General features: G+C 35.2%; 1 protein-coding gene across 1 annotated transcript in view; it reads right to left on the bottom strand.

Moving 5' to 3' along the window:
* Positions 1-8,207: 8,207 nt before the first annotated feature.
* fez1 (fasciculation and elongation protein zeta 1 (zygin I)) overlaps positions 8,208-27,052 on the bottom strand; it is a 28,168-nt gene continuing 9,323 nt past the window's right edge. Inside the window, exons 3-10 of the mRNA XM_030154690.1 lie at positions 25,680-25,767; positions 20,800-20,886; positions 20,215-20,380; positions 14,874-15,184; positions 13,031-13,111; positions 11,949-12,024; positions 11,782-11,847; positions 8,208-9,210 (exon numbers count right to left, since the gene is read on the bottom strand). Of these exons, the coding sequence (XP_030010550.1) occupies positions 9,194-9,210; positions 11,782-11,847; positions 11,949-12,024; positions 13,031-13,111; positions 14,874-15,184; positions 20,215-20,380; positions 20,800-20,886; positions 25,680-25,767 (892 nt within the window). The 3' untranslated portion in view covers positions 8,208-9,193. The remainder of the gene's footprint in view (positions 9,211-11,781; positions 11,848-11,948; positions 12,025-13,030; positions 13,112-14,873; positions 15,185-20,214; positions 20,381-20,799; positions 20,887-25,679; positions 25,768-27,052) is intronic.

Here is a 27,052-nt window from a genome sequence, read left to right as displayed (position 1 = left end):
ACATTGCAAACTGTGTATCGATAAGCCTTTCATACATTTGTCCAATATCTCTTTTCTACTTTATCAATGCATTTCTAAAGTTTTCTTTTTCTTATTCTATTTTTTTGCTCTTGTCATGCATTTTTCACAGTGAATCTTTGCAGTGAAATACAGAGGATAACATAGATCTCCTATATTTTATCCATAATCTAAACCAGGGGTGTCAAACATATGGCCCATGGGATGAATTTGTGAAGTGCAAAAATGACACTGAACATACTGAACGTCAAAGGTGTTGAACTTATTTTAGTTCAGGGGCCACATACCGACTAATGAGATCTCAAGTAAAATATTACCTTCACAAGTGGTTCCAGGCACAACGAACCCCACCCCTCACACGTATTGTAGTTTATTTTGGCATCGATTTAGCTGATGTCATCATGTTTATGCCTGTGCTGATTTCAGCATGTCAGTTGCTTCTACATATGTGCCAAGTTTGAAGAAATTTGAAATAAAATTGATGTTTTTATAGGCATGTGAAATTTCACCCATTATAAGTAAATGGGAGAAAAAAAAGATGTATAAAATTCCCAAAAATTTGAACTTTGACCTACTTTTCCCACGTTGTACTCACATCTATTCTGGGTCACTGGCAATCTATAAACCTAATTTGGTATGAATTCAACCAATCGTTTTGCTGCTACAGACATTTGAATTTTCACCCATTATAAGTAAATGGGGAAAAAAAGATTTAAAAATTCATAAAAAATTTGAACTTTGACCTATTTTTCCCAAAATGTAGCGATATCTACTCTGGGTCACTGGCAATCTATAAACCCAGTTTGGTATGAATTCAACTAATGGTTTTGCTGCTAGAGTGTTAACAAGCAAACAAACAAACAAACCAAAACCAAACAGGTAATCACCTATAAACAGGTTTATCATTAAAAAAAGCACAATTACATTATGAAAATATTTGCATTTACAAACTATCCTTTCAGAATAAAATGTGAATAACCTGAACAAATATGAACAACATGAAATGTCTTAAGAGAAGTATGTGCAATTTTAACACTATTATGCCTCATACTAAATGTTTTGTGCATTTTTAGATCCATTGTGATCTGTTAGTTGCGTTAATAATAAGCTGAGACATAGTGTTGTTGAAATTGCAATTATTTTTCTGAAGAAATTTCAGGTTGTACATGGTTGTTAAGGTTATTTATATTTACCTCCACTAGGAGGTATTGGGATCGTTTTGTTTTGTGTGCGTGCGTGCATGTTTGTTTGTTTGTTAACAAGAGAACACAAAAAGTTATGGACAGAGTTCCATGAAATTTTCAGGAAATGTTGATACTGGCACAAGGAAGAAATTATTGAATTTTGGTGGTGATGGGGGGGGGGGGGTCTGTCTTGGCGGAGGTGTGCGCGCTCCGAGTGCTTTTCTTTTTTCATGATGTAATTTTACTGAACTTTTAACAGAAAAATGTGGAGTCATTATTTATAGGGTGATATGCCTGTTATTTTATTGGTCTGCTTGAGCTCACACTGGCCCGTATGTGACCTCTGATCTAAACTTTAGAGTAAAATGGCAAAAGGGGGATGAAACAAGACCAAATATTTAGCTTTTAAAGCAAAAAAGGGGTGAAAAGGGTGGAAGACTGGGGTGGGAATATGTAGTTAACAGTTAAATGACAATAGTTCTGCAGACACATGAAATTAAATAAGACAACACTGATATAATGAAGGAGCTTTTCAAGTATCTTAATCCTTTTGGTTTGACTTCAGCAAATAAAATGCCTTTTAGAGTCATTTCTTAAAACACAGATTAACAAAGCTTATTATAATATCAATCACTGGTAAAAACTGCAGTATAATGATGTTGCAAATACAGTCCACACTGTATAGGCTGTTGTAATTTAAAGTTGCCTGCAGCATTGAAATTGTATATATGATATTTATTTTCAGACAGACAGCATAGCAGCGTAGTAACACTGGATATTGAACCAAAGATGCACACTATGAAGCGTTTTATTCTGTCAAATGTATATCTTTATAGGTTTTTAGTGTTTTTCAATGTAATTCAGCCTGAAAGGAAACAGTTCGCTGCCATAAGATACAGGCTTTTTACACAAATTGATGTTATTATTTAATGATGTAACGGACAAAAATGAAGCTGATATTTGAAAAGTCCCACGTGAAAGTGTTTTAAGAACTTCTGTGCCTAATAGTGGATCTTTTAACAGCTCTTAATGTGAGAAATGAGAAAATAAACTATTCTATATATGTGATGTTCAAATGTAAATCCCACAGAATTAGAGTAATATAGGAGAGAATACAGCAGTTGTCCAAAAAGTGCTTTAAAACTAAAAAAAAAGAAAAAAAAGAAAAACAAAAGAAATTATTTTTCATATGTAAAAGAACTGCAGTATCCAAGTCCATATCCATGTAATAAAGTAAACTGCATTGTTGAGTGATGCTTGTGAAGCCTGTTAGCAAAGTTTGCATATAGTTTGTGCATGCAAAACCTTTAAATTCTGGGTCTGAATGTAACAAAAAGGCTGCAAACTTCATGGTCAGTTTCCCCATAAAACTCAGCAATTGAATTAAAAGTGTTAAATTCTGTTTTGGCAACTTGTATGTATGTGGAAAAAAACGCTTCTAACTGTCCCGCTGTATTGTCATAACACTGGAGCATATGTCTGTTTTATGTTTTGTTTTGTTTTTTTACGTCCATGGCGAGATCTTTGAAATTTTTCAGAAAATAAATGGATTCTGGAGCACTAAAGGGCATTTGTTAGCTCTGTCTGGAAGATGTAATGGTTGTGTTTAGCTTCATATTGTTGAAATACATTAAAACTTATGGAGAGTTAATGTGGATGACTTATTACAGAGCCTTTATGGATAAATTATGGACAGGTCACAGATAGTGTATATTAAGTAAGCTCAAATGTATTCAAGACAAGCCTTTATTTTTATACATTGATGTAAAAGAGCACAAGAACAGAATTTATAGATAGTAAATCTTAAAGTTTCATAGTCTAAATGAGTCAGTCAGTTATCGCAGTATAACTGTGTACAAACTGGTGGCCAAACTTACAGTATTTATACTGTCGGCCTGAATTGTGGACATCAACGTTCAGTGTTCACTTGTATCCTCCATATTTATGTTCATAGAAAATGCTTTGTATAATATTTTCAATTAAAAGCGAAAAAATCAGTTGTGTTTTTCATAGTTTCTGTGTTTTTTTGGTTTGTTTTTTTTTTGTTCTGTGGCTACAGGCAAAAACGTATGGAAGTGATTTCTAATGTACGTTTGCTAGAAACATTTCATTTTCCATGTTGAATAATGTTGGTGTCTAACAATAATTACAGCACAACTTGTAAGAATGGTTTTAATTCAGCAGGTTTTCAATACATAGAGGTGATATGATCTGATGTGGTCTGCCCCCTAATGGACATGACGCACCATTACAGATGAAAATATGGAATATTTCATACAAAAAACATTTCTATTTGTGTGACATGTACTATTATATTGCAGAAACATGTAACATAAGGGGATCTGCAGTAGAATTCAAGTAAATATAAGCTCGAGATAAACCGGGACAGAGAGGAGAGAACTGTAGAATCAGCTGTTTGTATTTTTCATTTCTGGTGGGTTTTTTTTTTCCCCCTTTGATTTTAGCTCTTGCAGTTTCAGCTAAAAGTTTTCATATTAACTGATGTAAGGCATGAGTTTATACATTAACCCATAAAGACACAAACATCCACTGGTGACCAAAAGCATCTACGGATCTAAACTGTTTTTAATACCTGTTAATCCACTAATCCTATTAATACATGTAAATAACTGATGTAAAATACAGTTTGTCATCTTTTCATGATCATCAGATATGACCCCTTTGAACGTTCAGAAGCTCCATAGTGAACGTGGAAACACTGTCATCTTCTACAACATTGATTCACCAGTAAAACCCATGGAGTTGGATCGATGACAGTGGATGGAGACACTTAGTTTATGTTTAGTTAGTGATATAAAGTTGCATAAAAAAAATATTAGATCATCAAAAGTCATCAAAAACAATGGTTATGCAATCAAGTACTAACTCCTGTGTGTATGTGACTAAAACAGACAGAAAAGAAAACATAAGAAATAAGAATAAGAAATTGAAGAATACACAAGTGGCCTAATAATTTCTTTCCCATGACTGTATTTTGCTGAAAAAGTCACTTTTTCTTCAGTTTTCTCTGTTTCTAATATAATGACTCTAAACTATAATCTGAGTTTTATGAACATCTACATGATCAGTGAATTAAATATAGGAAAAAACATGATTTTTATAGTTAAAACACAAAATACAGAGGATAATATTAGGATAAATGGTGATAAATCACTTACAAAAAGTTAAATATAAAGAAAAAAACATTTTGAAACTGCCACATAAGTAGTACTGGGTCTTTATGGGTTAATGTTTTGAAGATAAGTTAACTGCAGTCTACAGTTAGAATCTGTTTCAGAGGATGTATGTGAAAGAACAACCTCCAAGCTGCAACTACACACTGGAAATTAGTTTTATTTTTATTTTAAGGGATTTTATCATTTTAACCCTTTCATGCATGAATTATGAAAACCTTATTCAAGATTTTTTTTCCCTGTGTGTTTTTATTCCTCTTTATACATGAAAAAAACAATGTGATTGAAATTTTTTTATGAATCTATTTTTCATGGAGTTACAAAAATACCCACTCAGATGGATACGTTTAATTTTTGAAGCAAAGAAACATGCATTTACTGACTGAAACTATGAAATCATTTTTTTTTAATGCTGCTAATCTGACATTTTCTCACATTTTTAACATACTATAATACTAGTTATTACTCAGATTATATGCAAAAAAAAAACAACAACTTTTTGTTGAAAAAAAAATTACAGTCTAATAACAATCAGCAATTTATTTACACTCATATGTTTCTGCAGATCAGGTTTATCGAGAACAGGAAAGTTATAGTAATGGTATGAATTACAGTATATGGGATGGTGCATATGGGTCAAAACGCAGTATTCAAAATCTCTCTGACAGGACATTTTAGAGGCAATTTGACAGATTAGTGTTGCTAAATGACCCACATTTTTACTTTTAAATTCATTTTTGCTTTAGTTGGACCATAAGAGATTATCCAAAAAAAGGAGCTACTTTATATTGAAATAAATGTTGGAATGGCAATCAATGAAAGTTCGCTCTCTGACGGGACATGACTGTGTTTGTTTTTTTTTAACTTAATTTTTATTAAATTTTCTCTCTTTTTTTTTTTTTTTAGTACAGTACAATTATACATTCAATTATACAGTTCAATTAATTTCTTTTCCCCCTACACAGCTGCAAATATATTCTCATACACCTCCACAGACACATATAATGAAATTTAAGAAAGCAGTAACAATTATAGCAAACAATGTTCACTTCAAAAAATAAAAAAATAAAAATAAAAAAGGCTGTAGATATACATGTTCGTCAGAGGTAGATTGACAGCACTTTGATAACATGGAGTATTCTTGCATCACCAGCAAATATTATTGCAGTTGTAAAGGTAACATAGGTTCCCATCTTTTAGTAAATATGGTTTTCTGAAGCCGGAGCAAGTGTGTGATCTGCTCCATCTGGTAAATATCCCAAACTTTTTGAATCCATGTATTATATGAGGGAGGTTCTGGTTTCATCCAGCTGGGACATAACTGTGTTTTGACCAATAAGCGTCCACTGTGTTGGCTGATATGCAAGTAAAACAACAAAGTCCATGAATATACAAGAGAACAGCTGTGGAATAGCAGTCCACTGTAGTGACCACTATGCATGAAAGGGTTAATACCAAGGTGTGCTTCTTCATGTGCACAATGCACCAAACTACAGTAACCTCTATCCTGCACTGAATAAGACAAGTGCAATTCGTTTAAGGACACACATGGGAAAAATAGGCCAGGGAGCTTCTTTTCCCCTTTTCCAGATCAGTGTTGGATGGTGCCAGACCTGTAATAACTCTAATAGAGTGTGGAGATACAAGACTTGTCTATATTAAAATATTAAGTGTATGAATGTTGCAAAAATACTACACTTCCTTTCTAAAGTCATGGTTTTATCTGTTCTGATGTTAGTTAATGGGATAATAACTCAAACATGTTAGGACATGGTAATGCATCTTAACGCTGGATCCCACAGAAAATACATTTAAATATAAATAGGACATAAACATGGTGGGACAACCTCTGTTTAAAATGATCCATTTATATCTACGAATAAATATTCTCATTTTTGTGTGATTATACATTTAAGAATCAATATCATATTGGGTTTCTGCAATTAGAGCCTCCTAAATTCCTTTAAATCTTACTCACTGTTCAAAATAGAAATGATAGACTTTCATCTCTGTAATCTGATTCATTTGTTGAATCAATCCTGTATGTAATTTTAGATTTTTTTTAGGACTGCGGAGAACAAAAACGGAAGCTAAATTATAAATACATCTGATAACCATGCCACATTTCAGTCTGATGAGCAGAGCACAGATGAATAATACTACACTAAAGTCCTGGATCAGAACCCAAGCAGCTTCCATACCTGTCAAACCTTTAAAAAATGGATTAAATACATTTACCCCAGCACTGATTTCAGACCCATGTTCTTCTCATCAGGTAGATTTATGATTCTTAGTGCATTTTATTTAGTTATTGGGTGCTAGAGTTGTTGTATAGCACAGATTTGTAGCATAGATTTGCTTTGTATTTAATTACATTTTCCCATCTCTTTATAACAGATTTGAATTATTTGTGACATTATTTGTGATTTTGGGCTGCCTTTTGACATCAGACCAGGGACAAACGATGAAAATTGGCTAAATTTGATCAACAGAAACATGAGAAACTGTAAGTAAATCAACAATCACTGTTCCTGTTGATTAAGGTAATAAACTAAATGGAAACAAAATAAAGTCGCGGGAAAAAAATTATTGGACCATCAAAAGTAATCAAAAACAATGATTATGCAATCAAATGCTTACTCCTATGTATCATGTGACTAAAACAGATGGAAAACCATGGAAAATGGATAGATATCAGCTCTTAAATTAAACTCTTATGAGCTATTTTTGTTGTTATTATATTTGTCCAAACAAATGTATCTTTAGTTGTACCATACATTAAAATAAACAAGAAAATGAAGAAAACAAGGGTGGTCTGATAATTTTTTCAGTGACTGTAAACATGTTTATCATGTTCCATAATGATACTTAAAATCAACCACTAGAGAGCAGCAGAGCAGCTTTGAGAGAAAACTGTGGGTCGAAGATACCCAAATACTAAAAAATATTAACCATTTCATGCATAGTGGTCACTACAGTGGACAGCTATTCTACAGCTGTTCTCTTGTGTGTTCATGGATTTTGTTGTTTTAGTTCCATATCAGCCGACACAGTGGATCATCCCATACACCGACATTGGAACCATGACTGTAATTTTGCTGTTCTTGATAAACCTGATCTGCAGTAACATGTTTGAGTGTAAATCAATTGTTATTATTATTAGACTGTAATTGAACAAACACTTTTTTTTTTGCATATTATCTCCATAAAGTGAGTAATAACAAGTATTAGAGTATGTTAAACTGACAAAATATCAGATGAGCAGCATTTAAAAAAAAAAAAAAAATCATAGTTTTCACACAGTATGTCAGTAAATACATGTTTCGTTGTCAGGTCCGGAATCGAAATGTGATCCAACAAAACTCATAATAAGGACAGTAGAATATCAAAGGAAGCCTCATTGAAGTTTCTCTTGGCAAAACAAATTTGTTCAGCACAAAAAGGCAGCCAGACTACCATTCTGCTGTTATGATGCTGGACAAGACAGGTTAAAAAAAAAAAAAAAAAATCCATAGTTTTCACACAGTATGTCTGTAAATACATGTTTCTTTGCTTAAAAAATTAAATACATGGTGTCCGGCTGAGTGGACATTTTTGCATCTCTGTGAGAAATAGGTTCATAAAAAAAAAAAAAAAAAAAAATTCAATGGCATTTTTTTTTCCTGCCTAAAGAGGAATTAAAACACAAGAAAAAAATCTTGAGTAAGGTTCTCATAATTCAGCATGAAAGGGTTAAACTTAATTATATTTTAGTCTTCTCAATTAAAATATTCTAGACTTAAAACAAAGAAAAGCAATCAAGGAGACGTTATTAGGGTTGAATGTTTATTAGAATTTGCAATTAGCGATGTAACATTCACCTACATGGCACAAAGGAAGTCATAAATATGCTAATATGCAAATATGCACGCCTTAAGTCAAATGAGCTCATCTCAACAGGGGATGAAATCTAAGGAAAAGTTGGTGACACACCTTCACATGGCTGAACAGGGTGGAATGCACAGCAGTCTGACGCTCCAAAGATACGGTAAATAAAAATAGAAAATCAACAAGAGAATTTATATCAAAGATTTAGATACAAATGAAAAAGAAATTACAAAAAATATCAGAAGAGCACTGGATATTCCGATACTGAAACAAAACAATACTAGCTTTTCAATGCACACACTGCACCCGTAATAGTTTTCTTGTCATTCACATGGAGCTACAGTACTAAGTTGGCAGACAAAGGTGCATGGCTTTTGTATTCAAATGATGATTTTTTTTTCCATCTGAAACATACGGGGAGATAATCAGATGTGAATGCAGGATGGTGTTTGGTTAACAGTGTGGATCAATGAAAAGGACAGAATCCATAGACAGGTTATTTTAAACTTGGCAACATCAAAATTCTGTCAGAAAAGAAAAAGTAAAATAATGAAAACTACAGAAACCAGAGTTAACATTAATCCCTGTACCAGAGTGGTGTTGTGATCATTAATAGCATGTCATGCTCCATTAGTGAAGTCCTGAACAAGCCGGACTGGCCTTCCCGCTCGTTGAAGTATTGGGGTGGCGGCCATGTTGGGTCAGGCCTGAGCTTTAATGTGCAGGAGGAGGAGAAGGTGAGCTCAGCGAAAGGCAGTCGTCATAGTTGAGGTGAATACAATAATGTCGATGGTGAGGATCCATGGTTGATAATGGTAAAAGGGGGGGAGGTCATGCAGCTCGGGCCAGAGGCGAGGGGGGGTGGGGTGGTGGAAAAGCCCTCAGGGGGAGAAGTCTTCGTCACGCTGCGGCCCCTGGCCTGGCGGAGCTTTAGGTAGGACACAAGACTGGAAACGAAGAAGAAACACGGAGTAATGAGGAGTCTGAGGTTTGGATACGAGTTAGTCTAATCTAGTGCAGGGGTCTCGAACTCATTTTCTTTCAGGGGCCGCATTCAGCCCGATTTGATCTGCAGTGGGCCGGACCAGTAAAATAATAACATCATAACCAATAAAGAATGACAACTCCAAATTTTGACCTCCGCCAAGGAGGTTATGTTTTTGCCAGGGTTTGTTTGTTTGTCTGTCTGTTTGTTTGTTTGCTTGTTTGTTTGTCTGTCCGTTAGTGTGCAACATAACTCAAAAAGTTCTGGACAGATTTGGATGAAATTTTCAGGGTTTGTTGGAAATGGGATGAGGAAGAAATGATTAAATTTTGGTGGTGATCGGGGGTGGGGGGGCCCACGGGGGGGGCCACTGATCAGCCTTGGCGGAGGTCTGCGCTCTCCAAGTTCTTCTAGTTGTCTTAGTTTTAGTGCCAAAAAAACCCCATTAAATTATGAAAATACTTACTTTTATAAACTATCCAGACAAAAAAAAAAACAGTGTATAACCTGAAAAAACTGAAATTTCTTGAGGAAGAGTAAGTGCAATTTTAATAATATTCTGCCTCAACTTATCATTTATACATGTGCGTTTTAGATCGGATCTACAAAGAGACTAAACACTTAGTAACAGGCAGAATATTGTTAAAATTATGCTTAATTTTCTTCAGACATTTCAGGTTCATATTTGCTCAGGTTATTAACATTTTATCGTTACAGGATAGTTTGTAAATGTAAATATTTTCATAATTTAATGTTATTTTTTTGCACTAAAAGACAAAAATTTGAAGTTGTCATTATTTACAGGCATAGTGTAATATTTTTTCCACATCAAACTGAGAAGAAAATATGGAGTCATTATTTTTTGTAGGTAATTATGCAATTGTTTTACTTGAGATCATATTGGTCTGTATGTGGAACCTGAACTAAAATGAGTTCCATAGCCTTGATTGTGGAATTTTTGTACTTTGAAAATTCATCCCACGGGCCACATTGGAACCTTTGGTGGGTCACATTTCGCCCCCGGGTCACATGTTTGAGACCCCTGATCTAGTGAGTAGATTTAGCAAATCCAATTTCACATAAGTGAGTTTACTTTTTTATTCTATTCAGCAATGATGCAACTGTGACACCAGTTAAGGACACTTCTAAAGCAAGTTAAGTTACCTCAAATTAACTTAAATATGATTCTTAACCCTATAACACCAAATGTATCATATTTGATACATGAAGCCCTCTACATTATCAATGTGACATTTGTTTTCTTGAAAAACCTGATGTATACAATTAGACACATGCAATACACGGATAATCCACCAGGGGGAGGAATTCGATCACCAGAGGCCTTTCCAGTGACGCTATAAGATTGTCATTAATGAGGAAGGAGGCAGAACTTTGCCAATTTTTGAAAAGGAATTACCAGTTTTTTAGACATGTTTGTGTTATATTAAGTTTTTGTTTGTTCAAAAATAATAATATTTGAGCATTGAGACCCGATGCATCAAATATGATACAAATTGAAACTCATACATGGAAATTGATATTTGAAAAAACATTTTTTAGTTCTTCAGAAGGACCAATAAAGGCTCCAGTTTCAAAGAACTGGAATTTTCTGTCAATGATTTAATGGTTCAGGCTTTACAGGTTTAAGACAGCTCAAATGTTAGTGCCATTGACTATACATAAAGATGGACACTAATGCTGTTTCCTCCCATTCTATAAAAATAAAGCTTAAACACAGAGGTCACAGGAGCAGCCATGTGGAGTCTGTACTGAAATTTGGAGCCAGGTCTGACTAAGGTTCCTGATTGGATCCTTGTCATATTTGATGGGTGACTGACAGCTGAAATGACCAACTGTAGTCCCAAGTCTGTTTTTATGACCGGAAACAACAACGGAAAACAATATTTACTGTTTTATTATTGTTCATACTGTATTTTATTTTTAACTTTAATTGACAGGGACGGTGTTCATTATTTAACAAAACATAAGAAACTGTAAATGAGCCAAGTTTTGCCAACAGGGCTTTGTCCCTGATGTAAAAAATCAGAAATAAAATGTCACATAATCCAAACTATGATAAAAGAATGAAAAAAATAAAAATAAAAATAAAAATAAATACAATGTAGGTCTCAGGCCATACTATATATAATAATTCTAGCACTAAATAACTTAATAAAAAAGCACCAAGCATCATAAATATACCCGATGAATTAAAAATGAATCTGAAATCACTATTGGGGAAAATTTATTAGAAATGAACTTAGGGTTTTTAGTTTGGGTCCACATTGGCAACAACAAACAACCAAAAAAACACAAAACAGACTCAACACAACACAGATTAGAATAAAAACAATCTTTAAAAACTATGATATATTTTTTTCTAATTCTGTCATACAAGAAACCTAACTATAGGATATGTTTAATGAGTTATCTTCAGAAAAAAATTAACCTGAATTGTTGTATCCCAACTAAAAGCTTAGTGAAATACTCTATAAAATCAGTGTAAATGGATGAAAATACAATTATTTCTTACCTTTTAATATGTAGTCAGTTAGCAGTGTAGGCACCTTGTCACTGTCCTCCTTGATGGCATAAAGAACTGATTGAACAAAAACAAAAAAAAAAATATATATATATAAAAATGTAATCTTTCCAGGCAGTAATATTTATTTTTACAAATGTTATTGAATTTGCGCTTACTTTTTGTGAGCATCTGCAGGTCATCGACAGTTGGAGGGGTGCCTTTCTTCTCATATGGAATGACTGTGTTTAAATACTGAAAAACAGTTATAAAATATCTATAAATTAACCTTAAAAAAGAACAGAAAACAGAATTACAGAAAACCAAATACGATCAACAAAAAACATGGAAATCTGTCATTGGTGACGTCTGATACAGGATATTATGGCATATACAACAACACTATCACATGCAGAAATATGGAAGCAAGATGCAAGTATAGAACATACATGAAATAAACAGTAAGATTTGTGTATGTGCTTATACTGTAAATCAAAAAAATGGTTTTGAAATAATCTTTGGTACATTTTCTGTAGAAATTCAATACTTAATAACACTAATAATGTTAGAAATGATCAGTCTAAAAACACAGAATCCCAAGATGCAAACATTTCCAAATGTTACACAAGAAAAACATTATCATAAACATCATTATCATGGTTATCTGTTTCAAATGCTGCAGATTAACAGACTCCATAGTAATTTATGACTCAAAAGAATTGTGATAATCTTCTAGATGAGACTTGGAATCATCTGAGGAGGTGTTTATTACTACCTCCAGAAGAAAATACAGTCTAAATCTCCCAATGCTCACAAAGACAGAGGCAAAAAAAACCAAAACAAAACATTTTAACACCCCACATGCATGTTTTATGGAAATTTGGTGTATGCTCATGCTAATTATCTGCTTGTCCTTTGATAAAAATGGACCTAACATAAGAGCGTAGGCCTTTAAGAGTGACGTTTCTTGCAGCGTACTGAAGCGTTGCATAGTTTGCATAGCTTACACCATACACAGGATCAGATTACCTACAGTAGGTCAATAATCCCTGAGTATGACCTCAACTGTGCACCACATTGATGTTAAAAGGAGAGTTCATTCAACAATTCACTCAACTGAAGGTATAATTATATCTTTTGGTTAATATCTGATACATGTGTTATCTGATCTTAGTTTGTGCACATTTTATTCTTTCATTCTGAGGATAACTGGTTTATTCTTGCGTCCCACTCCAGCCATTTTGAAGTCATTTGACCTTACTTGTTTTTCATTCCCTGTGCTTCCAAATGTCTGTCTGATGCCCGTCTGCAGGATGTTGGACAGTCCCTCCATGCTGAAGCGCTGCAGGTCACAAAGAGGACAAACAGCACATTTACAGAGCGCTGTTTCATGCTGCGTCTCAGTCTTTCTGATAGGAGAAAATCTGATCAAGTCATTTCACATGCTGATATTTCAGCTTCAAAACCATGTCACTGGAAAAGTCAAAGACAGTTCAATTTATTGTTCGGATTACTTCAGCCTCAGGTATGTGGCGGTCAGCAGATAAAAACGCCATCTTGTGCATGGCATGAGTATGCATCCATTAGACTGTCTGTTACAGGACAGAGTGGACTGGGCTGTTACTGTATGCATCTGATAGGTCGCTTCCACTTTAGGAGTGTTCCTGGAACAGACTAGAGGCTAATGGACCTGAGATCCATTATGCTAACAGTCAGGTGGGAGGAGGGTGAACTTCCAAGCACTGGAAGCTCACTTTTCTGTCATTTCTGTAATACAGCTGAGTGGAAACATAACATAACAAAGGAATTAAGGCCGGTGTAATGAAATCAAACACGAGTATGTGGAAACCAAAATTATTATCACCACTGAAAACTAAAGCAGGGAACTGATCATTTCAGTAACTTAAAGAAAGCTTAATAAAAACACAAGTAGAATGAGCTTCATTTCTGTTTTAACCCGGTGCTAATTGTCAGTGATGTGGAAAAATAAAATGGTTTTGCACAATATCTGGCCTTGAAAAAAAACAATGGTTTTGCAAATTATTATCATATCATTAAATGCAAATTAAAACTAGTAGATTCTTCAATGATTGCAATTTTGTATCAACTATAATCCATTCTTATGATAGTTTATCTATTATTACTTAATGTCAAGCATGAAATATTCGAACGTCTTGTTTTGTTTGTTTTTGTAATACTTAATACTGCATTTTCATTAATTGTTCTTTTTTTTTTTAAAACTTGCATTATTATCCCTGTAGAGAATTTCAGTCTCTGTGTCTTAGCATTAGTGTTAGCATTAGCACTAGCATTAGCAATAGTATGAGCATACACTAGGAGCTGCTCCAGGACAAACTCCAGGTCTTCATCAACACCGTGGTCAGGGGCATTAACAGGGGAATTAACCTATGTATGTACTCATTTTTTAATGGTTTTTTAATGGTGGGGGAAACCATGGAGAAAACAGGTAAACTTGAACCCAGAACATTTTAGTGGTGAGGCAGACATGCCAAGCATCATGTCACCTGTTGTTGGTTGTTGTCAATAATGGTTGAATTCCTTCACATTTTTGTGTTGAAACAGGAATAGTTGTTTCAATATGGGTGCTTCAATGTAACTGGGTCAATTTTGGTACCTGGGACTTTGCCAACTTTATAGACCCAAGAATAAAAGGATGTACCTAATGATAACCTCAGATAAATGCAAAAAAATTATTCTCTTGCTGTGAGCCATCTCAAAATTAAGACGCAGATTTTTGTATAAAAATAATAAAAAATGTGTTTTATCTGAAAAGTAGTTTATCTTTTATCTCAGTAAATATTCATTTTTAAAATAGACCCAAAGTGCTTCCAAACTTGCTTCATAACATTAGTCTACATCTTGTTTAAATTTTCAGCCCCCATGTCCTGTTTTTAGGGCTCAGTTTCATAGACGCACTCATATGGATTCAAAGGAAATAAATTCTTCAAAATAAATATAAAATTAAAATTACTTACAAACTTGCAAAATTAACTATAATTAAAACAGAACCTAAACTGAAAAAAAAAACCTAAATAAAATTTCCAACCTAATATAACTGGTGTTCAGTCCATCCATGGTTTTACCTTGACGGGCATGGTTCCGGTTTTCTCCGTGCGGCCCATGGACCCGGTGTTCCCCCCGGTCACGGATGTCGTCCCTCCCTGCAGACTCAAGGCCTTGTCCCGGCGCCGGCGTTTGCTGCTGTCCCGCTGCTCCTTCTGCCTGTTCTGCACCTCCATCAAAGCCGTGATGAATGTGTTCTTCACCTCCTTCTCAAACTCCAGCTCGTCGCGCCGGGCCAGTTGGCTGACCAGCTCCTCTGAGTACTCACGAATGGCGGCCTCCACCCGGTGCAGCAGCTCCACCAGGGCAGAGCTGGGCATCAGACTCAGGCCTGGAAAAAGAGTCAGTACAATGAAGCCATAGTATGTACTGTATAAAAACCCAAACTGCTAAGACATTGACAAGTTTCCAAATGTGACACTAGGCAATTTAGAACATTGTTTTTATATTCAATTAAATAAGCCACTTTTACACAGAGATCCCGGAAAAAAGGTGACATGGTGATCCCACCTTTTTTCCACCACTGACTGATTTCCACACCCAAGACAAAGGACCAACACATAGGACAGGTTGGACCTTTTAAGCTGCATTCCAAAGCACTGGGAGGTGGGAAGTTTCTGACGTCCAACTCAGTAAAATGCATCGGAATGCCTGTTGAAGTCGGAGGCCCTAGTTGCAAAGTGGGGCCACACTGAAGTGCCCCGACTTCACTGCAAACTAGAACGTGATGTCAACACAACAATGGTGGCTAAAAGTGCACAAGTTCGCAATGAAAAAAAGCCTCACAATGTTTGATTAGCTCATCCGTCATTTCGCCTCTTGCATCTCCTTTGCGTATATGAGAACACTGTAGTGTCGACAGTCAAAATGCCTCTTCAGTAACAAAGCAAATAGGAGCTTAGATTTGCGATCTCCATATTTGTTGTTTATATTTAACATGGATCGCCTGGAATACTTTGAGGTGGGATGTAGTTAACTCCAAGTGAGATATATTCTACCAGCCAGCACTCTGGAATGCAGCATTACACAGCGGACCTGCATTCCGGAATCAAAGGGGCGGCACAGCGTATAGTGTGACGTATCACGTCTGTGTCGGAAATACCCTGAGCATAGCGATGTTGCTACCCTCTCCAGAGTCGGCCCATCTTTCACCGCTCCACAAATGTTAGCATGGATAGAGTCCTCCACCCGAAGCGACAACAGCTCACGGATCTTGGCATCTCCCCAGTTCGACATCTTTCTGGTCGCGTTGATATGTTTGTTTACTGTACACAGCCCGCACACGCAATACGTCATCAAAACGACACCTTGGTTGCAGAACGAGAGGTGTTCCTTTTACATAGCATTCCGGAATCATGATTCCACCTTTGTCAGGGCTCTGTTACTACCTCCAGAGACCATCCAAAGCCACAATAAAGGTGGGACCAAATGATTCCACCATTTCATTAACACAGATGTTGTTCCAGAATAAAGGTGAAATATTCCCGCAACAGAAGTGTTGTGTAAAATGGGCTATACATTAACACAATCCAAAGTAATAGGTCAAAATTGGGTGATGGGTAGCATCTAATAGACATGTAATTAGTAAAAAGAGTTGTTAGTTATAATTACCTCCACCAAGGAGGTTATGTTTTTGCCAGGGTTTGTTTGTTTGGTTGGTTGGTTGGTTGGTTGGTTGGTTGGTTAGCAAGATAACTCAAAAAGTTATGGACGGATTTTCATGAAATTTTCGGGAAATGTTGATACTGGCACAAGGAACAAATGATTAAATTTTGGTGGTGATGGGGGGGCTGATCTGTCACGGCGGAGGTCTGCACTCTCCGAGTGCTTTTCTAGTTAAAACTAAACTAATAATGAGAACTATGTATTTATTATGGATTTATACATTTGTTTCATTTATTTCAAACCATTTACTGCTTATTGCTAGTTGTTTTAAGGTCAGAATTTTTCCAATTGCACAAACAGTGAAAGAGTTACAGCCATCCAACATGTATATGCACAGGGTGTGTCAGCGATGACACGTCAGGTTTTAAAGAGTTAAGAATATAAGAATAAAATGGGTTTATCTGTACATTTTCTACTGATTAAAGAAGCCTGTTATTGGTTTCATCTAGATAAATAAAAGTATGCGCTGGGTTTCTTGTATCAATTCACTGCTTCAGCTTTACAAACAATAATGTCATTGTCTGCTCCTGCAAAGCTGTCAGAATCCATTAAGTCATACAGAGAATTGTGCCAAAAGATTTCTCAGCCTTTCACATATTGGACAAATAAACGTGACTCAGAGGAAACACGGTGAGCTCCAATATGTTCAGACGTAGGGTGCACTAAGGCGGAGTCCTTTTGAACTGTCACCTATCAGATGATGATATGGATTAGTCAATCAAACCCCATGTCCTCCTGCTGCCTCCTTATGCCAGTGTGACGCATCATCTGCCCTGCCGCTCCCTAAAAATTACATTTAGGGACTGCACATGGTGCTAAAAAATAATCACACTTAGATTTATTGTGCTTATTCGTCCTTGAGCTGAACGTCCATAGACTCCGAGGCTGTTTTTGACATCGATAAGCCTCATCATAACCCACCTTCATGTTGGATCTTCTATAAACTAGGATGATTATATTTGTCATGTCCTGCCAATGGCAAGGTCTCATTCTAAGAGGGCCTCGCCTTTGGGATGGTACTGATGTTTAGTGACATGCCTCAAGGATAAACATTAATTGGTAACTAAAGGGTACCCATCATATAAAGACTGATTATGCTGATGGAACAGTTGGCCTTCAGTTATATTTTCAGCTGAACAAGAGACAGTAATTCATCATTTTTGTTTGGTACATAATCAGAGCAACTAACAATGCATTAACTGTGATTTATTGATTGCGCTGTAGATCATTAACAAGTTATTTTAGTTAATTTTCAGAGACACACCATGTAAAATTGATTTAGTTTGCCTGCAGTGGTTAATAAAAGTCCTGATATTTGGCTGCAGTTCAATCCAAAATTCTAACATATTGTATGTTACGCTATCTTTCCATATTCATATTTTGTCCCACCTTTTAGAGATAAGTTTTTTTGTTTTGTTTTGTTTTGTTTTTTTTACATGAGCAGCAAATTCAAGCCCATTTTCACTTCCATGTTGTCACTTGATCTGTTCTCAATGACCAGGTATAATCAGGTTTTAATGGGCAGGGCACCAAATAGACATAAAAAAGTAACAACATGGGTCAGGTGATGTTTGTAAAACCATTAATAAACAGATGGTTGTGGTAGAACACTGAAGTATAGGGATTTCCACACTGGAGACAGGGTTTGTGTCCCATTTTATGCTGTGTTTATTAGTTTTCCCTTTTGCCCTTCGATACTTTTTCACCTGAATAAATTGGCAGGAGTAAGTCTAACCAAAGTGTAACCACGACTATTACGTAGACATCTGTTCAGGGACCACACACAGTCCAATATGACCTCCAGTAAAATAATTACATAATAACCTAGAAATAATAAGAAGCAAAAAATAATGCAAAAAAGTAAAAGTACAATTTCAATTTCATAATATGCCTCAGCTTCTTATTTACACTTCTAACGCAGATCGCAGAGAATCTACAAATGCACAAAACGTTTAGTAACAGTGATTATATTGATAAAATAACACTTATTTTTCTTAAGACATTTAACGTTGTTCATGATGTTGTTCATGGTTGTTCAGGTTATTCCTATTTTTTGTGAAAGGACTGTTTGTAAATGTTAAACATTTTCACGTAGGCTAATTTTTTTTTTTTTTTTTTTTTTTTTTTTACACCAAAACAAAGAGAAAAATTCGGAGTTGCCTTTTTTTTTGTAGATTATAGCATTCTACTGGTCAAGCTTGTGATCATTAATATCTTCAGGGTAATTTTTGCTTTTCACAAATTCCACAGACCAGATTAGACCCATTGGTGGGCCAGTTTTGGCCCACAAGCCGCATGTTTGACACCCCTGTTCTAGAGGTAGCCTGTGCATCAAAATGTGCCAGAAGAAAAACGGGGATCCTATGGGTTTGTACAATTTAAGTTTAAGACTTTTTAACACTACTAAGAACAGAATTTAATGCCTATTTCACGGTCATAGTGTCAAAAATTCATGACGCCGAGAATTTAGGAAAACTCATGTCAAGCAGGTTGTGAATGATCTTTTCTCCAACCAGGCATTAATAAATTTGTACTTCCCCATGCTTAATTTTCGCTTGCGAGCTGTGCCTTAAAGTTCCAAAAGTCAGCTTTCTTGGGCAACGTGCACATGACTAACAGCTACATGTGTGTTGGGCTGAATGTTCTGTGGTCATTTTTCACCGGACGCTGAAAAAGGTAGCAACAACTGGTTCCTAAATTCAACATAAATCGTCAGGTTGGAACGGCTGGAACTGAGTAGACTAACATACTTCCTTTGCAGTTTGGACATTTCCCAGACCCATTTAAACACAATATGGTGAAATTTATGGAAACATAACTTCAGACCTACCATATCAAATGTAATACTTCTAAAAGATTATTTTTTTATTTGCATCAGATATGATCCATTTGAACATTTAGAGAATGAGTAAGGAACATGAAAACATCATTTTCTCTCAGATTCACCACAAATTTCTATATGTATCTAATATTCTATTGTTTTTATTTGGTAGTGGTTTATTGTTCTTATTTATCTATTTTATTTATTTATTTATTTTGTCGTTTTTAATTGTATGGCTTTTTAATCTATCTTGTATTTTATTCTTTTATTTGGGTTTTATTTATTCTTCTGTATAGCACTTCTTCCTTGTTGTACAGTTTCTATGTCCTTAAATCTATTCTGTATTTTATTCTTCTGTTTTGGTTTTAATTATTCTACTGTACAGCACTTTGGTCCACTGCAGTTGTTTTAAAGTGCTTTATAAAAAAAAATGGATTGGACAAATGATTTTTGAGTGGTGGTTGTATTTACATTAAGTTAATAATATATTTTGCTCAAAAAAAAAAAAAAAGTCACTGGTTCAGCAATTTTCTCTTTTTTGATACAATAACATTTGAATTTACAGAGTTTTTAATGAACATCTACATTATCAGTAAGGTACTAAATGCAGAGTTGTAAATTCAAGACTTTTAAGACTTTTTAAGACCCTGCAGGAACCCTGAAAAAGACTGAGCTCATGTGAAGATTGCATTTGCTCCACATTCTCATTTCCAACTGATGTTCTGAGTCATCCTCAACTCTACAGTAACCTCAAACCTCCAGACAAGGTGAGGATAAACTTGGCTGACAAATGAAGAAAAGCTTTCCCCTACACTGTCCAAGGTGACAGTGAGTGTTTCTGGAAAGACGATAACATGGATGTCTTCCAGCTGTACCTTCATAGGAGCAGTTGTTGTTGGAGGCCTGCGACAACTGCCGGATCTCCTCCAGGAGTGAAGGGTTGGTCCTGGAGGAGCAGTGGCTACTCTCCTCCTCATCTTCCTCTTCTGTTTCACCTGGATCTGGAGAGTTCTCCATCATCTCTACTATTTCCTCAATAACCTTGGAGACGAGGGAGTGAGACGGACGGGAGGGTAAATGGGGAGACGGGTGGATGGATGGGAAAAAGATGCGGAGCCAGGCGTAAGTACACTCACATCCATAAACATCCATTTGTTAGAGTAAAGTAAGAAGCCATAACATCCTTAAATGCATTATTAATGCGTACGCAGCTGTTATAGCATACAGCAGATGCAGGTTTGTGGCTACATAAGCTGTCATAAGCAACATCAGGCGTTTCACCTCATATACCAGTATCCCACAACTGAAACTACATTAGAGTTAGGGCCTACGGTCGATGATGTGACACGTCAGAGGACACTGAAACCAGACATGGCGCTGCATTTTTTTTATGTTCATGAAATAGAGCAGACACAGACGGACGACCATGTTTGATCTTTGAGACGCCAACACGCCCACACCTGATCAGCTGTGATGAGAGGCTCGTCATTCAGACAGTTGGCGTTGTCGTTCTTCTCGTTCATCTCCTCTTCCTCTTTTTCGTGGATCTGCAGAATGTGAGACGAACACTTGTTAAATAATGACAGGGCTGAATCTAATTACTGCTCATGACTGATATGGCATACGTTACTATGTTATCTGAGATGGATGTTGTGGCTTTTCCATTCACACACCACGCTTACACCAGAGAATACTTCAGTGAAAAATGACCAGACTGTTCTAAAGTCACCATGGTTTGATTAGACAGACTAACAAGTGTTGTTCCAACTGGTTGGAATTTATAAGGGTCTTAGTGCAACCATGTACCAGTGTGTCTCCATTAGATAACCTTCATGAACCACAGATTGGTTTGGAAAAATTTTTTTGGCTATTTAACTTTTTTTCTATCTTTTTGTTCATTTTGTTCCTTATTTTATTACCTTTTCTCTATTTTTGTTCAGTTTGTGGCTTTTTTGTTTCTTGCTGCTTATTCTTTTATTAAATTTTTTATTCATTTTGTGAATTTTATGGATGACGCTGGCCACTTTTGTAAAATTTTTGGCTATTTAACTTTTTTCTATCATTTTTGTTCATTTTGTTGCTTATTTTATTGGTTTTTCTTTATTTTTGTTCCATTTGTGGCTCTGTTTCTTGCTGCTTATTCCTTTATTTTGTCCATTTTATTGATGACTTTGGGCACTTTTGTTATTCTTTTGGCTATTTAACAGTTTTTCTATCATTTTTGTTCATTTTGTTGCGTATTTTATTATCATTTCTGTATTTTTGTTCAGTTTGTGGCTTTTTTATTTCTTGCTGCTTATTCTTTTATTAAATTTTTTATTCATTTTGTGAATTTTATTGATGACTTTGGCCGTTTTTGTGAAATTTTTGGCTATTTAACTTTTTTCTATCATTCTTGTTCATTTTGTTCCTTATTTTATTACCTTTTCTCTATTTTTATTCAGTTTATGGCTTTTGTGTTTCTTGCTACTTATTCTTTTATTACATTTTTTATTCATTTTGTCCATTTTACTGATGACTTTGGGCGTTTTTGTTATTTTTTTGGCTATTTAACATTTTTTTTCAAAAATTTGTGAATTTTGTTGCTTATTTTATTAGTTTTTCTTTATTTTTGTTCAGTTTGTGGCTTTTTTGTTTCTTGCTGCTTATTCTCTTATTTCATTTTTTATTCATTTTGTCCATTTTATTGATGACTTGGCCGTTTTTGTGAAATTTTTAGCTATTTAACATTTTTTTTCTATCATTTTCATTCATTTTGCTGCTTATTTTGTCCTTGTCATGTTTTATTACGTACATTTTCTTATTCAATTATGTTTTTTTTTTTTCATACTGTTGCTTATGTTTTATATTTTTCACATTTTCTGCTATGCATCAACAACCATGAAGTTTCAATTAAAAAATTCTGCGGTCTTGTCATTATAACATCTTCATCACCTAAACATCTTGATATCAAGGACTTACTGTATGAGAGTTTAACCAGAGTTCGGCATCATTTTCTTTTTAGTTGTTTTAATGGGTAGTTTTATTTTGAGGTATTGATTCTTTTCATAGTTTTTCCAGGTATTGAGGAAACCCTTGATTTGTAGAAACTGAATACTGTAGGATGAATGAATGAATTCATTTTTGGTTTGTACATTAATCATTGCACATAGTACAATAACTATAATAAACATAAAAACCAAAAAAGGAATAGGCTAGAAGCAAAAGACTATTTTTTTGCCTATCCTTTTCACCTGATACACTGCTTACATTAATTTAAATGTGTACAGCATTGAACATTCACATCATTAAAAAAAAAAAAAAAAAAAATCAACAACAAAAACATATCTACCATCTCATTTCAATGTTCCTAAATGATTTTAAACTAAAGGCATTTTTTAAACTTTGTCAAAGAAGTGAACAACTTAAATTCATCATCAAGTCCACTCCATAATTTCACACCCGCAACCCAAGTCCATCTAGACTTCACATTTGTCCCCACTTTAGTCCATTTACAAATATAAAGATCTGTGAAATTATTATTACTCTTTTAATCCAAAGAAATCGCAAATGGTATTTGGGGCAATACTATTTTTATCTCTCATCTTCCATATACCTATTTAGAAATCATTTTTAATATCACTTTTTGAATATATTTATGTTTGTACTTTGCTTTACTTCTCGCTCCAGACTGTTCCACAAAGTCACCCCATGTAGGATGTAGGTAGGATGAAAACATATGTGATGAACCAGTTTAATAAAGCCTCAGTGAGCTATATAGTGACATCTAGTGGTGAAGTTGCAGAATACACTGCTCTGTTCTCATCTCAACCTCCCCTATATCGGCTTCTAAAAATGCAAAAATCCCACATTAATGGCGGCGCCTGTTGGGTTTGCTCTGGACTTCTTTTTTTTTTTTTTTTTTTTTTTTTTTTAATTAAAGCAAATAATAACTGTCTTTCACACTCAAACATATAGGAGATGTTAATGCACCTTAATGTTGGATAGGACTCATTATAGAATGAAAAGAGGAAGTTAGTTTTGGACTATTGTAGAACACGGCAGACTGAAAATACAATGAGCTCAGTCTAAAAAAAAGGCAAGAAAAACAGCGATTCTCTTTTATATTATATAGAGTGTATATTGTGTATATTCAATCATATTTAATTCATGTGCTTAGTGCCCTTTAAATCTTACACATTGGCTTGATTTTTAGTTAAATTGTTTTTATTCTTCTACAACATGAACCATTAACAATGTCCAAACCAGAATTAGGACCCAGAGCAAATTCAGAAGCTAAACTTTAAATAAATCGTGCATTAATAACCAGTGACGCTGCAGATAATACAATGGCACGCAGGAATGTTGTGAACATTGTTTTATGTTGCATCATTTAGTGTAGTTGCTTTTATATATGTGAATGAAAACTACAACTAAAATGAGCAGTGAGAGAAATATGTTTTTGTTTAATATTTATTTATCTATTATTTATTTATTTTGAAAATGCAAAGAAACAAAATTAAAAACGAAAACAAAATGACATTTAAAGGAACTGAATCTGACTTCAAGTACAAACAAGTCTAAATTTGCATGGTTGAAAAGGAGTAGGAAGATGTATAAACTTATTTAGTCCTACCCTTCAGGGTCAGGGTTGTCATAGTTAACCATAAACAAATACTAATAAAGACTGATGTTAGAATTAAACATCTACCTCATCTTTACTTGAAAGTATGATCATGCTCCACATATTCACTTGTTAAGTATGAGAACCATGTGCATGGAAATTCACAACAAGCCCATGAGGCAAAAGCGTCTGCTACAGCCTTGACCAGCCTGAACATGGCCTGGACTGTTAAGTGCCCACTGCCTGTCCTCATGTGTGACAGCCAATTAAGGATGGGGGGGTGGCGCTGCACTGAACACTAAACCGGTCAAGGCTGGTCAAGCATGTCTTTAAGTGTCAGCGAGAGAATAAAACTCAGAGAGAATGAAGCAGTTAGCTGGTGCATGTCAATGTCATTTTCACAAGTAACCAAAAAAAAAAAAAAAAAAAATGGAGTAATACATGAAAATCAGTTTAACTAGTGCATATATTAAGTATTTTATTATGCATTTTTAAGATGTGTATTGCACTAGTTAAATGTTTCACCTATTTAGGATTAAAATAATTGTGTCCAAATAAATGCAGAAATAAAATTCATATATACGCCAAATCCATTAATAAAATTTTAGAAGGTAATTTAATAAAACAGGAGAACTCGCATTCATTCTAACTGTGCTGGTGTTTTAGTGCAGTTGGTTTTATCCGAGTGAGCTCAGTTTGGTGGAGTCGTGACCCTTTCTAAATAAATCTAAAGGTGACTTAAGCAAAATTGGATTCTTTGTGACCCATGAAAATTTGCTCACAACTCTGGAAAATTGTTCTGTTTGAACATAGAATGAACGGTGGAATGTAGAATTATTATTTAATATGGTTTGTGTGGCAATGAATTAGATTTAAGCAGAGTATAAAACAGTATTAACCCTTTCATGCATAGTGGTCACTATAGTGGACAGCTTTTCTCCAGCTGTTCTATTGTATATTCATGGATTTTGTTATTTTAGTTCCGTATCAGCCGACACAGTGGACGCTTACATATCATCTCACACACTGCAATTTAAACCATTACTGTAACTTTACTATTTTTGATAAACCTGATCTAGAGTAACATGTTTAAGTGTAAATCAATTGCTTTTATTGTTATTAGTCTGTAATTAACAGGGTTTTTTTTAACTAAAGTTGTTGCCTTTTTTTTTTACATTATATCTCCATGAATTGAGTAAGGACTGGTATTAGCATGTTAAAATGTGAGAAAAGATTAGATTAGCAGCATTAAAAATGTCTGGTAAAGGTTCATACCGTCTTCCACATATAATTATTGTAGGTAATTCATTTATCAGACTAACTAGTAAAGCGTGTAAACAAACAACTACCCCTGTCTGAGAAATGAATTACCTACAATAAGCATTAAAAATGTTTTCATTTCATAGTTTTCACACAATATATCAGTAAATACATGTTTATTTGCTTCAAAAATTAAATGCATGGTGTCCAGCTGAGTGGATATTTTTGCAGCTCCATGAAAAATAGGTTCATAAGAAAATTTTCTCTAGGCATGTTTTTTTCATGCCTAAAGAGGAATAAAAACAGTCAGGAAAAAAAATCTTGATTAAGGGTGCATGAAAGGGTTAAAGTAAAGTTCTAGTGTGAAAATTTAAGCACTGAATTACCACAAAAAAGACAAATCTAGCTCGAGGCCAACTGACACACACACAAAAAACCTCCACATTCATTGCTTGTTTTCTGAAGCTTAACATTTACCTCCTGGTCAGAGAGGTTTCCGTTGAGTCCCTCCGAGTCAGGACCGTCCCAAGTGGAGATGTAGTTGTCTGTTAGAGCATCCCACACACTGAAAAACACCACACACATGCACACATGTCAGCAAGGTACTACAAAACAAATAACACACAAGCATCAAAGTTCTATTTTTAGTCGTCGTTCTAAAGACTCTACTATTTTAAGCCGGTGTTTCCACACACAGTTTAGTTAGACCGTTACATAAGAGCATTAGAATGGGTTTGGTGTTTTATCTCCTGGTTGTAAGGCGGTCCGGTCAGCGTCATCTTCAGCAGCCTGCAACTCAGTCAATATTTCAATGTGGCAAGTCAATGATGGTGGTTAATGTGCAGAGCTGGAGGCTGCAGAGAAACAATGCACAACAGGAAAAAAAACAGCTTACAACTCCTGAAAAGGTATCCGTAGCACAGATTTAGATAAAGCTTCTCACATCATTGTGTCGACGGACTCTGCAGCCCAGTGCGAGCGTCTGTCTCAGAACGAGGAGTGACATAAAGCTGGGAGAGAAGACTCCTTTGTTTCCCAGCCTTTTGTTTCAGAGTTTTTCCTCCTCCACTCGGAGGTTGGCTCAGGCCTCCTGCCCCGTTCACAGTGGCACTGCCCACACCCGGGTACACAGTGGAAACCATTCAGCTCACAGTTTACCTCACCAGCCACGGACGCTGAAGCTGCAGCGAAAGGACGTCAACAGGCCAGAGTCCCAGCAAGACACCGAGAAATAAGAAGTACACCAACAAATACACCAAGAAATACTGCTTTCTACTAGAAACCAGTTGAATTAGATTGACTTAAATCTAACAAATCTTTCCTCAGTTGTCGAACTTTCAGAAAACATTTGATTGCTGAATCTTACTGTTGCCGAAAAAATTATTAGACCAAAAGTCTAAAAGACTTAAGTGAATGAGCTAACATGCACACAAATATTCCACTATTATTCCAAAGGATTTGTGAATTTTACATGTCATGTGAAAAACATTCTGAATTTGCCTTTTTCCCCAGAATGGATCATTTTCCAATTAATGCATGTGGGATATACTGGTATTATTCTGCTTTTACAAGGATTCTTTGCATATGTACAGTCGCGGAAAAAATTATTAGACCATCAAAAGTCATCAGAAACAACGGTTATACAATCAAGTACTAACTCCTGTGTGTATCATGTGACTAAAACAGACAAAAAAGAAAACACGGAATGCCTAAAAGCACTGTTTTTGGCAGTACAATGCCATAGATGTTGATGTAAGAACTGAAGGGATTTTGGTTATTATCAAGAAAACATGGAAAATGGATAGATATCAGCTTTGGAGTTAAACTCTTATGAGCTATTTTTGTTGTTA

Source organism: Sphaeramia orbicularis, chromosome 14, assembly GCF_902148855.1.
Source record: "Sphaeramia orbicularis chromosome 14, fSphaOr1.1, whole genome shotgun sequence".
Lineage (NCBI taxonomy): Eukaryota > Metazoa > Chordata > Actinopteri > Kurtiformes > Apogonidae > Sphaeramia > Sphaeramia orbicularis.
This window is presented reverse-complemented; position numbering and strand designations above follow the sequence as displayed.